The 18,992-nt window shown below is 40.0% G+C and overlaps 1 protein-coding gene across 4 annotated transcripts in view; it reads right to left on the bottom strand.

Annotated features, from left to right (window-relative positions):
* LOC143283081 (inositol polyphosphate 5-phosphatase OCRL-like) overlaps positions 1-18,992 on the bottom strand; it is a 49,918-nt gene extending 30,926 nt beyond the window's left edge. The window contains exons 1-10 of one of the 4 annotated variants that reach the window (XM_076589119.1): positions 18,636-18,992; positions 15,762-15,841; positions 14,957-15,057; positions 14,315-14,350; positions 13,615-13,719; positions 12,280-12,318; positions 5,290-5,463; positions 2,367-2,493; positions 1,949-2,113; positions 1,447-1,548 (exon numbers count right to left, since the gene is read on the bottom strand). In XM_076589119.1, the coding sequence (XP_076445234.1) occupies positions 1,447-1,548; positions 1,949-2,113; positions 2,367-2,493; positions 5,290-5,463; positions 12,280-12,318; positions 13,615-13,719; positions 14,315-14,350; positions 14,957-15,057; positions 15,762-15,841; positions 18,636-18,692 (986 nt within the window). In that variant the 5' untranslated portion in view covers positions 18,693-18,992. Of the gene's footprint in view, positions 1-1,446; positions 1,549-1,948; positions 2,114-2,366; positions 2,494-5,289; positions 5,464-9,857; positions 9,885-10,429; positions 10,490-12,279; positions 12,319-13,614; positions 13,720-14,314; positions 14,351-14,956; positions 15,058-15,761; positions 15,842-18,635 lie in introns of all 4 variants that reach the window. The other 3 variants (XM_076589118.1, XM_076589120.1, XM_076589121.1) reach the window with 3 other exon arrangements.

The following is an 18,992-nucleotide window of genomic DNA, read 5'->3' as shown; positions in this document are numbered from 1 at the left end:
TCAGCAACAGAAATGAACATTTTGATGATAGAACATCTAAAACTTGCTGTTTTATTTCAAGAAAAGAAAACTGAATTAAATCTATTTTGAACAGCTGACTGTGGACAACGTTGCTGACTGGTTCTGACAACTGATTCACTGTGCTTTTCTTCCACTTCCCATCACTTCACTTCTCACTTCATACACTGCTTCTCAAATAATGAACATGCCTTACATACTTTGAATATTCTTTGAGGGACGCTCTTTAATTACTGTGAGGTCTGCAAAAATGCTTTGGAAAAACAACAAAAAGTCGAGCTATGTCTTGGCATTTAGCAACATCAAAACACACTCACACATTGAGAGCACACACACACACATACACTTACTCTTCTTGTGCAATGTCTACAAATATGCTTTGGGGAAAAAATTCAGCTATAACTTGAAATTTAAAAAACATCTAACACACACACACGCACACACACACACACACACACACAGGCAAATTACAAAACCCCTGATACCATTTACAAAACTCAGCCAGAGAGAGAAGACAGGCAGACACACCCACCCGATAATGTAGCTAGACTAGGAGACAGACAGACAGGCTGGGTGGCACACCCACCCGATAGTGTAGACAGAGAGAAGACTGACAGACAGACAGGCTGGGTGGCACACTGACCCAACAGTGTAGACAGAGAGTAGAAAGACAGACAGACAGACAGGCTGGGTGGGTGGCACACCCACCCGATAGTGTAGATAGAGAGGAGACTGACAGACAGACAGGCTGGGTGGCACACTGACCCAACAGTGTAGACAGAGAGTAGAAAGACTGACAGACAGACAGGCTGGGTGGCACACCGACCCAATAGTGTAGATAGAGAGGAGACTGACAGACAGACAGACAGGTTGGGTGACACACCCACCCATGTAGAGAGGAGACTGACAGATAGACAGGCTGGGTGGCACACCCACCCAATAGTGTAGATAGAGAGGAGACTGACAGACAGACAGGCTGGGTGGCACACCCACCCAATAGTGTAGATAGAGAGGAGACTGACAGACAGACAGGCTGGGTGGCACACCCACCCAATAGTGTAGATAGAGAGGAGACTGACAGACAGACAGGCTGGGTAGCACACCCACCCAATAGTGTAGATAGAGAGGAGACTGACAGACAGACAGGCTGGGTGGCACACCCACCCAATAGTGTAGATAGAGAGGAGACTGACAGATAGACAGGCTGGGTGGCACACCCACCCAATAGTGTAGATAGAGAGGAGACTGACAGACAGACAGGCTGGGTGGCACACCCACCCAATAGTGTAGATAGAGAGGAGACTGACAGACAGACAGACAGACAGGCTGGGTGACACACCCACCCAATAGTGTAGATAGAGAGGAAACAAACAGACAGACAGACAGGCAGGCCGGCAGACAGACAGACAGACAGACAGACCCACCCACCCAATAGCGTAGATGTCCGGAGGCTGATGGTCCACTGTCAACCACTTGTTCAAAGCCCCACACGGGGACTGGCCGTTCACATTCCATGTGCCACAGAACACCCTGTGACACCATGGCATTACATTCCTCAAAATCAACACACGCACAGGATACATATGCACACACAAACACATGCGTGCTCATATGCACACACAAACATACACTATTACATATGCACAAGCACATCAATAATGTACAGGCATGATTACCAGACAGTGCATTCATGTACTCAAGTATACACAGCCTTGGACAGTTCATCACTGAAGATGCTATTCAAGCTGCACAGTGCAATCACTAACAGGTATGATTCCATTGTCCCATGAGACTATTGGAAGGCACTCACCTACATACACACAACCACATACACCACAAATACCATGACATATATAAATATGTGAAAACTGACACCATAAAACAAAGAACATGATCACAAATAAGTGATAAAAAAAAAATGTCCACAAACTTGATTTTCTGCAGATCAATGAACTCGTCCTCCCTGTCACTGAGGATGCGTCGTGCCACAGCCTCCCGACTGGTCACTGGCTTGGCTCCCAGAGGTAACTCCACCCCTGGCCCCAGGCCCAGCTGTTTCTGCATTGTTTCTATGGACTCCGAGTCGTAGAAGTCCCTGCACACAACATCCTCAGTAACTCAATCACAGTCACACTTACGCTGTGCACACACACACACTATCTCTCTCTCTCTCTCTCTCTCTCTCTCTCTCTCGTAACACTTTCAGTGAAAAGATGTTAAAATGACGGCCATATGCAAACAGGCATGCACGCACACATGCATACACACACACAAGCCCATGCATACACACGCACACACACACACACCTTTAAGAAAAAAGATGGCAGTAAGTCAGTGAGGACTGTTACCTGCTGAAGTCGAGTGAATCCCTGGATCCAAAGCTGTTGCCTTTGGATGCCGACATGCCCTGACCGTTCAGCTCCAGTTTGCCGTCAAACTCGTCAGTGAACCACCGTGTGCTTGAGGATGCCCGCTCTGCACACAGCACCAGTCAACACCTTCATTCCTCCACCAGTCAACACCTTCATTCCTCCACCAGTCAACACCTTCATTCCTCCACCAGTCAACACCTTCATTCCTCCATCACTGTCAGCACCTTCATTCCTCCATCACTGTCAACACCTTCATTCCTCCACCAGTCAACACCTTCATTCCTCCATCACTGTCAGCACCTTCATTCCTCCTTCACTGTCAGCACCTTCATTCCTCCACCAGTCAACACCTTCATTCCTCCATCACTGTCAGCACCTTCATTCCTCCACCAGTCAACACCTTCATTCCTCCAACAGTCAACACCTTCATTCCTCCATCACAGTCAACACCTTCATTCCTCCATCACTGTCAGCACCTTCATTCCTTCATCACAGTCAACACCTTCATTCCTCCATCACTGTCAGCACCTTCATTCCTCCATCACTGTCAGCACCTTCATTCCTCCACCAGTCAACGCCTTCATTCCTCCACCAGTCAACACCTTCATTCCTCCATCACTGTCAGCACCTTCATTCCTCCATCAGTCAACACCTTCATTCCTCCATCACTGTCAGCACCTTCATTCCTCCATCAGTCAACACCTTCATTCCTCCTTCACTGTCAGAACCTTCATTCATTCCTCCACCAGTCAACACCTTCATTCCTCCATCACTGTCAGCACCTTCATTCCTCCATCAGTCAGCACCTTCATTCCTCCGTCACTGTCAGCACCTTCATTCCTCCTTCACTGTCAGCACCTTCATTCCTCCACCAGTCAACACCTTCATTCCTCCACCAGTCAACACATTCATTCCTCCATCACTGTCAGCACCTTCATTCCTTCCTCCACCAGTCAACACCTTCATTCCTCCATCACAGTCAACACCTTCATTCCTCCATCACTGTCAGCACCTTCATTCCTCCATCACTGTCAGCACCTTCATTCCTTCATCACAGTCAACACCTTCATTCCTCCATCACTGTCAGCACCTTCATTCCTCCATCACAGTCAACACCTTCATTCCTCCATCACTGTCAGCACCTTCATTCCTCCATCACAGTCAACACCTTCATTCCTCCAACAGTCAACACCTTCATTCCTCCATCACTGTCAGCACCTTCATTCCTCCATCACAGTCAACACCTTCATTCCTCCATCACAGTCAACACCTTCATTCCTCCATCACTGTCAGCACCTTCATTCCTCCATCACCTTCATTCCTCCATCACTGTCAGCACCTTCATTCCTCCATCACCTTCATTCCTCCATCACTGTCAACACCTTCATTCCTCCATCACCTTCATTCCTCCATCACTGTCAACACCTTCATTCCTCCATCACTGTCAGCACCTTCATTCCTCCATCACTGTCAGCACCTTCATTCCTCCATCACTGTCAGCACCTTCATTCCTCCATCACTGTCAGCAACCTTCTCTATCCATTCATACATTCATTCACAGTGTCTTGACAGCTTTCTGACCTTCATCAAACAGTCCCAGTTCTGGGCCAGATTGCTGCACCATGTCAGAATGTTGATTTGGGGTGGTGGTTGTTGTTTTTTTTATGTGCAGGAAGTTTATCATTTGGAAATCTGCAGAATGCTTTTATCAACAGCCTTAAGCACTTTGGCAAAAGGGATGTTTACAGTCTCTAAAACCAGCTCAATGTTAAACAGCCCCCACTCACACACCATGATCTTCCTACAGGTGTGTAAAACCTGTTCACAGTTAAACAGCATACATCACACACAATACTCTTCCTACAGGTGTGTAAAACCATACTCTTTCACCACATGTCGAAAACCTATCCACAAACAGCACATCTGTTACACACCATACTCTTTCTCCAGGTGTCTAAAACCTATCCACAAACAGCACATCTGTTACACACCATACTCTTTCTCCAGGTGTCTAAAACCTATCCACAAACGGCATATCTGTCATGCACACATACTCTTTCTCCGGGTGTCTAAAACCTATCCACAAACAGCACATGTCACACACCATACTCTTTCTCCAGGTGTCTAAAACGTAACCACAAACAGCACATCTGTCACACACCATACTCTTTCTCCAGGTGTCTAAAACCTATCCACAAACAGCACATCTGTCACAGACCATGCTCTTTCTCCAGGTGTCTAAAACTATCCACAAACGGCATATCTGTCATGCACACATACTCTTTCTCCGGGTATCTAAAACTTATCCGCAAACAGCACATGTCACACACCATACTCTTTCTCCAGGTGTCTAAAACCTATCCACAAACAGCACATCTGTCACACACCATACTCTTTCTCCAGGTGTCTAAAACCTATCCACAAACGGCATATCTGTCATGTACACATACTCTTTCTCCGGGTGTCTAAAACCTATCCACAAACAGCACATGTCACACACCATACTCTTTCTCCAGGTGTCTAAAACGTAACCACAAACGGCACATCTGTCACACACCATACTCTTTCTCCACATGTCTAAAACGTATGCGCAAACGGCACATCTGTCACGCACACATACTCTTTCTCCAAGTGTCTAAAACCTATCCACAAACAGCACATGTCACACACCATACTCTTTCTCCAGGTGTCTAAAACCTATCCACAAACAGCACATCTGTTACACACCATACTCTTTCTCCAGGTGTCTAAAACCTATCCACAAACAGCACATCTGTTACACACCATACTCTTTCTCCAGGTGTCTAAAACCGTCCACAAAAGGCACATCTGTCACGCACCATACTCTTTCTCCAGGTGTCTAAACCCAGTTCACAGTCAAACAGCACACATCACACACCTGAACAGCTGGGGTCAGAGACGGACACTGTGGTGTTGCTGTCGTCAAGGTTCATGTACTTCATGGGGTCAAACACGTCGTCTGCAAACGGATTGCTCAAGCCCAGCTTGTTTCTGTATTTGGTCAGCCAATCAAAGGAAGGGGCGGAGCCAAATGCTGCATTCTGGGAGTGCACTGTGAGAGGAAAATGTCAATGTCACACATTCGGTGGGAGGATTTAGCAATCTGAAGGAAGATGACAATTCCCATGCCAGATCATAGCAAAACTGGTCTGATCAAAACAACAAGAAGCGAGACAAGGCCTTGTAATTCACACTTTATCCAGTTTAAATGAATAAAATAAAAAATTGAAATTGTGTTCTTCATTTAAAATGTAAAGCTTCTGGGGCAGGGGGAGGATAGGAGGGGGGTAGCGAAAATGTGTTCAGTATTTAATAATTCAAAGCTTCCAAAGAAAAAAAAGAGTATGTTAGCAGATTTGTATCAAGCGTGTTCAGTTCGAAAATAAGCAGTCTTGCATACACACACACACACACACACACACACACACACACACACACACACACGTTTGACAATGTTGTATTGACAGTGCATTAATTTCTGTAAAAAAAAAAAAATCTATTTTGGAGATAAACAAAAACCACTCTTTGGAATGATAACCACATTTAGAACCTTATCAATCAAATCTTATTAATCAATGTCATTCAGTATGACAACCTAAAAAGGTGTCATTCAGTGCAACAATCTTTCTTTATTCCTTGGAAAATAATTATCATTTCATTATGACAGTCATTGCACATGCACATGTGTCCATTTGTACTTGTTTATGTCTGCTGTGTGTATGAAGTGTGTCTTATCAAAAAATGGACAAATAATCATTTCACACCAAATATCTGATTAATATAAAAGTAAGATATTTTGATAGCTTTGTGAGAGCAAATAACAGATATAGAGATATTCACAGAAAAGATGACGACAGTTGAGAGGACAAGACAAAACAATTAGTTTGCAGGCACAATACATGCATTTGTTAATTATGCCTGTCATCCCAAGAGCATGACACTAGTGACTTTGTTGTGTCAGCATGCTTCTCTCATCTGCCTTGAATCAGACTGATGCCGTGCATATCCATTTCAAACTTGACACTGAACACAATCATATCAACTTTCAGAACTCAAACAAGCCAGATCACATATATTTCCATTTCAAGATCACATGCATTTTCATTTCAAACAAACCAAAGGCAACAGCTTCGTTCATTCGTTCTTTAGTTTAACACAACAGCTGTAATCATATAGGTTTTCAAGAGACAAGGTGCAATGTTGTTCTTTAGACATTAATTTCGTCCCTGGGATTCTTCTGCTGCTGTCACTTATTGTTTTAGAAAACATCAATCTTCTGAACAATTTCTACCTCTGTGTTCTTACAACTCAGCTTTCATACTTCTGTACTTCTTGTCGAGAAATTCCAGTAACTAAGTGCATACCATCTACCTAATTCTGGAATTTTACAATCAGGCTGATCGAGTTCCAAACCACTTCCTTTTACACCTTTCTTTCAGGAAGAGAAGATAATGAGTCACTTCTTCCACCTGGTGTACTGTATAACTTGTTTAACATCATTCACACTCTTTTCAGGAAGAGAAGATAATGAGTCACTTCTTCCACCTGGTGTACTGTATAACTTGTTTAACATCATTCACACTCTTTTCAGGAAGAGGAGATAATGAGTCACTTCTTCCACCTGGTGTATAGTATAACTTGTTTTTTAACATCATTCACACTCTGTTCAGGAAAATATTGTGAAAAATGCATGTTAATGTTGGGGGTGCAGGGGGTGGAATCAACACATTTCCCTTCGACTAATGCCAAGGATGTTATAAGAGATGAAGAAAATGCAGAAATATCTTCAGACTTAAAACTGAGCTAACAGTGTAAAAAAAAAATTTTTTTTAATTTTAACAAAAAAAACAAAAAAACGCTGTACGCCTGACAAGTGTGGTAACAGTGTAGTAAAAAAATAAATTAATTAATTAAAAAATATATAAAGAAAAACATCACTATAAAGGAAATCAGTGGGTGTATTTTTCCTATCGTTCTACCAAGTCTGACTCCAAAACTATGCCAACATTAAAGTTTACCCCCCAACCCACCACACACACACATAACCAAACTGTGATTAATCAGGCCAACTTGTTAACTTTGGCATCTTAACAAAATAGATTAGCTGTGTTTGGTCAGCAACAGAACAAATATAAAACAACTATTAAAAAACCCAAACCAAATGAAGCCCACAGAAACAAACAAAAACCAGTTTTCCTCATACATTTTAACACACTTCAATTGAAAAAGTAAAAGAAAAAAAGAACACCTGTATGTTCTTCTGAAACCGACAGTTCATCTTTATGACAACATACAATGAAACCGTGAATGCTTTTCCTGTTGATTTTTCCCTCAAGCTGAAAATGACAGGACTAGCCAATGCTTCAAAGTAACCATCACATTAGTGTGGACCTCTATAGTCTAATATAGTAGTCATGAAATGTGCAATGACATGTCCAGTTCTGTAGGTTGTTTTTCAATTACACATGCTTCAAACCATTCACTGCAGTAACAGGCACTTGTCAGTGTATTATACAGCCAAAGGTTATAAAGAAAAAAGAGAGCCGTTTAACTTAATGGTTTAAATTTGCAATTAAACAATACTGGAAAATCCAGACTGGGTGAACAGGGTTCTTCATGTTTCCTTTGCGACAGAAATCTCCAGATTGCCTGGTTTCACACTGACTAGAGAGGGTTCTTCATGTTTGTGACAATCATCAACAATCTTCAGATTGCCTGGTTTCATACTGACTACAGAGGGTTCTTCATGTTTGTGACAATCATCAACAATCTCCAGATTGCCTGGTTTCACACTGACTAGAGAGGGTTCTTCATGTTTGTGACAATCATCAACAATCTTCAGATTGCCTGGTTTCATACTGACTACAGAGGGTTCTTCATGTTTGTGACAATCATCAACAATCTCCAGATTGCCTGGTTTCACACTGACTACAGAGGGTTCTTCATGTTTGTGACAATCATCAACAATCTTCAGATTGCCTGGTTTCATACTGACTACAGAGGGTTCTTCATGTTTGTGACAATCATCAACAATCTTCAGATTGCCTGGTTTCATACTGACTACAGAGGGCTCTTCATGTTTGTGACAATCATCAACAATCTCCAGATTGCCTGGTTTCACACTGACTAGAGAGGGTTCTTCATGTTTGTGACAATCATCAACAATCTTCAGATTGCCTGGTTTCATACTGACTACAGAGGGTTCTTCATGTTTGTGACAATCATCAACAATCTTCAGATTGCCTGGTTTCATACTGACTACAGAGGGTTCTTCATGTTTGTGACAATCATCAACAATCTCCAGATTGCCTGGTTTCACACTGACTAGAGAGGGTTCTTCATGTTTGTGACAATCATCAACAATCTTCAGATTGCCTGGTTTCATACTGACTACAGAGGGTTCTTCATGTTTGTGACAATCATCAACAATCTTCAGATTGCCTGGTTTCATACTGACTACAGAGGGTTCTTCATGTTTGTGACAATCATCAACAATCTTCAGATTGCCTGGTTTCATAATGACTATAGTGTTTCACTAGCAATTCAGTTTACAAATGCATACAATATAACTGATAAGTCTTTCAGTTCAGTGTCATTTTGCTAGGATTGCTGGGCTGATAATGAAGGTTCTCATATATCACTGATAACTCAAACTCTTTGAAACTCATCCTTTTTATTTGTTTGTCTTTTACATCTTTCTTTTAAATATTAGTGTGCTAATTAATCATATCCTAACAAACAACAATAAGTAAATGAAAGCAATGAACATAATAAAACCTGAATTAAGACAACATGATACCACAACATTATTAAATGATATTACTAGATTTTTTGTTTCTCTGTCTGTCTGTTTTTGTTTTTGTTTTTTTCTTTCTTTAATACTGTGCACTAATAAATCACATCCTAACAAAAACAATACGTTAGTGAGAGCAATGAACTTTACCTAATTTCAGACAATTAGATGCCACTACGCTGTTAAGTGGTATAACTGGATTCTTCTTTTCCTCTCTTTTTTTAAAGATCACTTAACACTATATATAAATCATATATTCCGAAAGCCTATCAATAGTTTGCAGTACCAGTCACTTCTCACAAAGCAGGGTACATGCGAGTGACAGTCCCTTGTTAACTTCAGAAAGGGTCAGCCCTCTGCTGTTGCAGCAGCATTCATTCCATCTGCTCAAACACCCTCATCACAGCATGCACAATAACCACTTTTGAAGTGGAGATGTCTGTAGTCTTCAACACAAAGGGTCAGCCCTCTGCTGTTGCAGCAGCATTCACTCCATCTCCTCAAACACCCTCATCACAGCATGCACTATAACCACTGTTCAAGTGGAGATGGCATCACCTTCTGAGCATTGTGCAAGAGATCAACTCACCATGAAATATGTACTTGGCAATGCTGCACTTACCTAACAGGTTAACTCACCATACAATACATACCTGATAATTCACTTCCAATCACTTTGTCTGAGAGAATACAAGAATTACATCCATTACTTTTTTTTTTTTAGAAAAAAAAAGAAAAGAAATTCTCAATTACTCTCTGGAATCTTCTCTTCTCAATTAAACCATGTCTTTTGAGATATTTCTTTCCAATCAATCCAATAAATCTGACCTGAGAAGCTGGGGCTGCAATAAAAACTGTTCACAAAAACTCTCTTGCAAAAGCCAGTGATTCTCATGACACTAACTTTGTCACAAAACACGAATACTCCCTTCTCTGTTATATGGTAGCATTACTTTTCAGTATACAGATTCAACAATTACATGACACACATACTTACAGAAATAATAAGTATTACCAATTTTTAAATGCCTACATGCAAATTTAACTCAACTGCATCCAAACCATCCCAACTTATGCAAGTGCAGAGGCATTAGAATGACAACTCTAACTATTCAAACAATGGCTGCACACAAGGTCAAGGGTAGCAGTAATATGCCTGATGCAACAAACATCAATGTTTTAATATCAGGGTGTCAGTGCATCCTCAATATGATTTTATATATACCATCGAAACGTATACAGATGTTGTTCTCTTTCTTCCTTTTGGCACAACTCTGCCGGAATGCTGTTCAAACAGAACTGAACCTATTCAACATCATCAGACAGGCACAGAAGCAACAGCCAAGTAATTACCAAGATATCAAACCTTCATAATAATATCAACAAACAATTCTAACCTAAGCTCTTTTAATGTTACCTTCCTTTCAGCAAACAGGTCTTCAATGTCTCTTTCACAGATAATATTCTTACACCTTGCATCTAACTAATCACTTAAAATTCATAAAGTAATGCGATGAAAGGCAGATATTCTACATAATTATTCAAAGATATCTATGACAAGAGTGTCATCAATTAGGGGCCACAATATGGGGCAGAGATTCTACATATCAAAGATACATATATATGACAGTGTGTCATCAAAATGGGGCCACAATTAGCAGCAGGGGGTGGAATGGAAGATATAAATGACAGTGTGTCATCAAAAAGGGACCACAATACAGGACAGGGGGGTGGAATGGAAGATATATATGACAGTGTGTCATCATAAAAGGGCCACAATTAGGGGCAGGGGGTGGAATAGAAGATATATATGACAGTGTGTCATCAAAAAGGGGCCACAATACCAGACTGGGGGGTGGAATGGAAGATATATACGACAATGTGTCATCGAAAAGGGGCCACAATTAGGGGCGGGGGGAGGGGGTGGGGTTGGGGGGGGGGAATGGAAGATATATACGACAGTGTGTCATCATAAAAGGGCCACAATTAGGGGCAGGGGGGTGGAATGGAAGATATATATGACAATGTGTCATCAAAATGGGGCCACAATACAGGACAGAGAGGTGGAATGGAAGATATATGATAGAATGTCATCATAGAGAGGCCACAATTAGGGGCAGGGGGGAATGGAATGGAAGATATATATGACAGTGTGTCATCAAAAAGGGGCCACAATTAGGGGCAGGGGGGTGGAGTGGAAGATATATATGACAGTGTGTCATCAAAAAGGGGCCACAATTAGGGGCAGGGGGTGGAGTGGAAGATATATGTGACAGTGTGTCATCAACATGGAGCCACAATTAGGGCAGGGGGTGGAATGGAAGATATATATGACAATGCGTCATCAACATGGGGCCACAATTAGGGGCAGGGGGGATGGAATGGAAGATATATGTGACAATGTGTCATCAAAAAGGGGCCACGATACCAGACAGGGGGGTGGAATGGAAGATTATACGACAATGTGTCATCGAAAAGGGGCCACACTTAGGCCGTTAGGGGCAGGGGAATGGAATGGAATGGAAGAAGCAACAGGAATGGACTGAGGGCAAGGAAAAATAAAATGGCAAAGGGATAAAAAACAGAGGTGGTGTCTTATAGGGGACAGGGTGGGGTTCAAGATCTGGAGGGATGTGTGTGAGAGTGTGTGTGTGTGTGTGTGTGTGTCTGTGTGTGTGTGTCTGTGTGACTGTGTGTGACTGTGTGTTGTGTTGTGTTGTGTTGTGTGTGTGTGTGTGTGTGTGTGTGTGTGTGTGTGTGTGTGTGTGTGCACATATGCTTGTGTATGTGTTGAATGCGCACTTGCATATGCAGGGATTGCAATTCAATAATGGAGACAGTGTGGACAAGGAATGAAGGGTGTATACAGCATTGTGTTCACAGCACTGACAGCAGTCATCAGTGGGAGGGTTCAGGAGATAAGGTGAACAGGTTCAACATGTGGTCATTAAGTACGGGAGAAAAAGTGCTGTGAAAACGCAGCAGAAAACAATGGAAATGAAGTGGGCAAAGGAGGAGACTGGGTAGACTTTTTTTTTGTGACTAGCTGAAAGGATATCATCATTCAAAACTTACTCCCTGCTGCTTTGTGAGTTTGTGTACGATGAAAGTAAACTGGAAGAAAATTTCAAATCAACTGAATTCTGAAGCCATATCCTTACAAATCCTTAATAATATTAATCCGACAAAGGAAGAGTCAAAACATTTTAACATCCAAGGAGCACAGCTCAAAAGCACATTACACAGTATTTCTGTCATGAAAGGATTTCTGCATGATTACTCAGTATAAAGATTTCTGCATGAAATGACTCAGTATAAATTTTGTACATCTAGACACACATACATGCGCACACACACAAAAAGAAACAGTATCAAAACATTTTAAAAGAATAAATAATAACAAAATAGCATCGCTTAAGAATTTGAACCAGTGAAGAGAAACAAAGAGGAAAGCAAACAAAAACACAAAAAAGGAAGAAGAAAGAAAAAAAAAAGAAAACCAGGTCATATTTCTAAAAGACCAACCAACCACAAGGGCCCAACAGATTTCCAGTATCAACTTGCTTTTTCAGTATCCAAACCATATATTGGACTTCAATGCAGTGTATTAACCCTTTTTTTCAGTATCCAAACCATAGTGATAAGAAACTCTAGGGAGAGCTGGACAGTACAAGATCTTCAGAGAAGAAGCCCCCCTCAGTCAAGAGTTTAGGCCCTGAACTCCTTACGCTCTAAGGGGGCCAGGCCACACCCAGGTCATGACTCCTGAATACCCTCGTACTGCCGCCTTTCTTTCCTTTTTCTTTTTCCTGGTCCTCAGCAGGTTCGAACCCATGCCTCCAGGGTGGTCACCACTTCAGGACTGAAGATGATTTTTCCTTCGACATTCAGGAGTGATACTGGTCTGAACTGGCTGATGGTACTTAAATTCTGCTCTTTCAGGATGTAGACACCATCAGCTATCATTCACTGTTCGCTGATCTTCAGGTTCCTCCATGCTGATCTTCAGGTTCCTCCATGCTGATCTTGTCACTCTGTGGAGCCACTCAAGGACTTCAGGACATTTCTTGTACAGCAGGTACAGTATTCCGTTTGGCCCTGGTGATGATTTGGCCCTGGCTTTCTTGAACACTTTCTGTGCTTCCAAACCATATATTATACTTCAATGCAATTTATCAACTGGCTTTTACAGTATCCATGGATTACACTTCAATGCAATGTATCAAATGGCAGCAGCATGTTTTTACAAAAAAGTCACTAACACCTGACTGCCCAATAACCCAACAAAATACTCATTATCATTGTGCTCATATAATACACATTACCGGTTTCAAGAAATCCATCTGCAGTGTTAAAGTAAATAAGGGTAGACAGGGAAGACAGAGCAAACAGGGCAGCCTGACAACTTACAATCCTGTGCTCTCTTGATCTCAGCCAGGAAAGCCTGGGTGCTCTTGTGTTGCGGCATCTCCAGCAGAATGTGCACTTCCGGGGACTTCAGACCAAGAAGGAAATCTACAACACACACCTCCAGTGTCAAGCACACAATCACATCCAGTTCAAAGCAACACAATCCTGTCTTTAGGCATACTTTAACAGGTATTCATACCACATGATGACAATACAATCCTGTCTTTAGGCACACTCTTACAGGTCAGGTAATGTAAACAACAAACAGAAAGGATTTGCTCCTCATAAAAAGTACTTGGATTGCTTCAGACAACTGATTTGCTTTACACTTAAGTCTTGAGATGAGAACAATAATGATTCTGATTGTGAATGTCAGGTATGGATAATACTGCCTAATCAGCAGGGATACTGGTTTACAAGTACAAGACAATATCAGTGAAAGGTCAGCAAGTAACATTGAGTCTGCAGTGAACAATGTGCAATACAATGAACTTCCTGATACCGAGTCATTGTGGAGCAAATGGAAAATGAACACCGTCTCTGCTTTCTTCAAGATTAGCATCAAAACACTTCTTCCTCTATCTCCATATTCTGACACTTGTCATAAATTGCATTTGAATAAATTAGCATGCCAGACCATCCCCCTACCCTTTTCTTGTAAAAGAGCACAATTGAAAAATTACAAACACAGGACTCTTACCTGAAGATTTTCCAGTCTTGTCACTTCGTGGTGCCTCTGAGGAATCAGTTGAAATTGTCAATATCAATGACAAATCCTGCTGAGGAGTACGAATGATACTTATACTTGTATCATCAGCTACTTATTGTGTGATTAATTTGTACAAACAAGCCAAAAAAACAACAACAAAAGAAATTGAATTCTTAATGTTTTAACATATATTGATATAATTTGGAAAAAAAATTCTAATCAATCATCTTTAGCATTATCATTAAGAACAATACAGAAATAACCATTTTATTTTTAATTTCACAAAGTTCACAGAAAAAACCTTAGATTTATACCATTGACAAATATCCCTGTTTCTCACAACCCTGATCACAATGCACCTTCTTTTACTCATTTTCTACCATTACACAATTCTTGGTTATCTGTTCTTCTTTAGGTATATCATTCCCTTTCGATAATTTCGGAGTTGGTGGATGTGTGTATGCCAATAAATGTCTCTATATGTGCATGTATTTGTGCGCGCATGTGTGCGTGTGTGTGAGTGCATGTGTGTGTGTGTGTGTGTGTGTTTGCATGCACATGCTCGTGTGTATCATAAGTGGATGTACACAATTACAAACACACATGTGCACAGTATTGGTTTGTGTCACTGACCTGCATGACAACGCAGTTGTGACTCCACAGGCAACACAGTTTCCAGTTTCATGTCCTCGGCGCTCAGGCAGGGGATACGACTTGTTGTAAAGATAAAAATTCTGAAAAAAACATTAAAAAAAACACACAAAAATCAATTATAAACGCAAACTTGACTGAATTCTTGCATGACATTAGTTTCAATTTGTATTTTCCAGTATGGGAAAAAACATCCCAAATCAAACCTAGTGACTGTCTTGTTCAGTTGCTAATCACATTTCATTAACTCTACCTCCATCCTCATCTTCAGAGTCACCAAGTGATCAGCACTAAATTTAATAATGTGATTGTCACTGTCAGTAGCTCATCTGGACATGTGTTGAGTTACAAAATGTTTAGACTTCTAACTTTATACAAGAACTAGCTGCTAATGTGCAACAGTTTCATGACATCAACTTATGGATTTTTTTTAAATAAATACAAAAAATCATTTTAATATCTATCATTCTTTACTGATTATCAAACAAAAGTAACTAAAAAATAAAATAAAATAAAAAAAAGCCTATTTCACTGTTGGGTGAAGAAGAGAACAAAACAAACCTTTCTATGCTGCATGCAAGACAAATTATAAATATCCACACTGGAAAATGCACACTCTCTCTCTCTCTCTCTCTCTCTCTCTCTCTCTCTTTCTCATACACACACACACACACACACACTCACTCACTCATAAACACACACACACACACACACACACACACACACACACACACACATACACAAGAAGGAAAAAGGTTGTATTTTTTAGTTGAGATAATGTACGTACGCATGCTCATCTCTCTTCTCTGCGATGGCAACAATGCGGAGATGCCGTTTATCATCCACAATTTTGGCAGCCTCAATGCACTGTAAAAGACAAAAGTTATTATATATGTTTATATCATATTTGGTGTACAAAGAATTTTTCAGACTCAGAACTGAATAATATCTTAATAATAATTAATTATCCGTAGCTACTTTCGTTTTCTCCGCATAGGCGGATAGTAGTTTGTACAGGACAGGAATGTCAGACCCCTGCTTGAGTCTGCACTAGTGGGTCACGGTTAGGTATGTCTAATTAAAAATATCTTCTTTTTTCTTCAACCACAAATGAATCTGACAGTCTAGATTTTCAAAACAGACTAACTGAACAGAACTAGCTTCTACTGGTGCTTAGCTTAGTTAACCACACATGACCATATGAGGGCTGACAACATTCAAAGCAAAAAAATTGCCTCTGTTAATATTGATCCATCCAATGGAACTTTACAACAACAAAAAAAAGAAAAAAAGAAAACAGGCCATATTCATGCAGTTAAACCTAGAAGATGCTTCTAACATAGACCATTCTGGTTCTGGTTGGTTGGTTGGCTGGTTTTTTGGGAGGGAGGGGGGGGTGAAGGGGGTGTGGGGGGTCGCAACCTTATTAAAAAAAAAAAGAAAAAAAGAAAAGAAAAAGGCACATGAACATAAAAACAAGACCTACTTTAGCCTCCGTAACTCAGGGACATATTTCACTGGCAATTTTCATACACAGATGAAATCACCATTTGCAGATGTTGTTATGCATTTTCAGTAGTTTGTTACTCTATTTTGTGGGTTATTTTACTAATTTTTTTATGCAGATTCAGTCGCTAAACTAGTGTGCCTCCATCTTGCAATTCTGGAAAATCTTCTCCGATGTCACATTCAATCAGTTTGTGCCAAGCACTGTATCAGACAGACCCTCTTTCAGTTTCCAATCCCACAAACCATGAAAAAGTCAACAAAAAAACATGACTGCTTGAGAAGACAAGAGTCAGTTTGGGTTCTGAGTTGTTTCATGTCATATTTATTAAACCTATTTCTTAATTAGAAGGATCAATTTCATGCAGCATGTCATTTCACTTATAATGCCTCTTTAAGCCCATACAAAACACATGAAATATTTCATTATAATAGGTCCCAGAATTTAGGATGCTAAAATAGGGCATTACTCCCAAAACAACTATGTAATACACAAAATCATGCATCAAAAAAGAATAGCATATTATGAATTTTAAAAATGCCAGCCAGTAACTTGTCTGTCCTCAGTGAATAAAATATCATCACATAATGATAATGAGTTCAAATCCATAAAAAAAGATTTAAATACCCAAGAAAATTATTCAAGACTTTCTTAGTTCTGGGGAAAAATACAGGTTCATGAAATAACAAGCAAGTCAGATAAAGCTGATTGAAGAGAGAAAATAAAATATAAAATTTAAAAAAAGAAGGAAAGAGGGAGCAATAGAAAAAAGTTTAACTAATTTCCTACAATTCTAGCACAGAATTTACAAGTCAGGATATTATTTATTTAAGTACTGAAAGAGCTCTTAACATCCCCAAGGGGATGTTGTTCCACTGATTGTTAGATTAAGGACTATTATTAGTACCAATAAAACAAAATTCTGACTCAGCTGAGGTACTGAGCTGAAACATTTGTTAACCTAAATTCTAATCTAATTCATTAATTATTACACTGGATTTGTTAGTTCTTTTTTAACACACACTCATGCATGAAGATAATAACATCTGACATATATATATATATATGTATACACACACACACACACACATACATATATATATATATATATATATATGATGCAGCCATATATATAAGTTACATGTTTCAGTCCCCCCCCACCCCCCCCTTTTTTTTTTTTTTTTTTTTTTTTTTTGATGAACCTGTTTTAGTGTTTATGTGAAACTGCTTTCCACAAAAGCTAACAAATATAATCAACTATGACGTGAGCTTGAAGAACTAAAGTTGTGAAGAAGCCACAGCTTTTGAAAACTTATTAACTCAACAATGACAATCAATTTCTAGTAAAATAATTTATACTGTGTGTTCTATTTGTTTGTAAGATTTTTTTTTTTTAAAGAAACACACACACACACACACACACACACACACACACTAACTATTCCTGTACACTCTCTCTCTCTCCACCCTCTCCATCAGCATCTCATATCATCTCAGTCCTCATCTCAATCCATATATACATGTATTATTTGATCCAACTATTTCTGCAAGACTGTATCATGCACATCAGTTTTCATTAAAATTTTGTTATGGATGCTAGACAGCCACAAGGAACATTAGTTTGTACAGATATATATAACACAAACATGTATGTCATGTGTATATAGCTGCTAAATGTTTCGCTGAATATACTGTTTGTCAGTGTGTGTGTGCTTGTGTAAGCATGCACATACATGCATAATATGTATGTTCAAACCAGTACATCATTACATGTCACACTTTGTGTGTTTGTTTGTGTGTGTGTGTGTGTGTGTACACATTTGTGTGTATATATATACACATATATATGTATGTGTATGCAGATAACTGAAAAACAGCATCAGCATTACCGACGCTAACAATACTGTACACTAGTTTTGTGAAAGTTTTCACATTATGTATGTTAATAACAGCCCTCATATTTCTCCCTCACCCATCGCACTCTCGTAATGAATAGCTGTTGTTCCAATTCTATCTTATATAATCCACTATACATCATTAGTATTACGTACATTTTCATTCTGTTCTTAGAAACTGGAAAACACAGGACACATCCACAACTTCCTTTACAAAGTCAGAAAATGCAACCTACATTTTCATATAATAATGTCATACCTTCAGGCACCTCTCATCTGGTGACAGCTTCTTCTGCACAATCTGTCTCAGATCCATTCTGGACTTTGTAATAATAGGGACCCGTCAGACAGGAAAAACAAATCAATACGTTTCAGCTTCAATGGATCGAAGATGCAAATGGATCAGTTTCAAGAGCATGACAGTATCGTTGTTTGGTTTCACTAAAAACGCAAATAATGTTATATACGCTCAGATGTCATCAACGATGTACTCCACTTTGATTTCCACAATCAGACAGGACAGAAACGGTTTGTGACACATTGCACTCTCAATTAGAATGACTCGACGCCCGAAGGCCGAAGGAACACAAACACAACTGTTCTGCCGAGTCGGAAG

Source organism: Babylonia areolata, chromosome 6 (assembly GCF_041734735.1).
Source record: "Babylonia areolata isolate BAREFJ2019XMU chromosome 6, ASM4173473v1, whole genome shotgun sequence".
Classification (NCBI taxonomy): Eukaryota; Metazoa; Mollusca; class Gastropoda; order Neogastropoda; family Buccinidae; genus Babylonia; species Babylonia areolata.
Note: the sequence above shows the minus strand (reverse complement) of the source record. Positions and strands in the feature narration are given on the sequence as shown.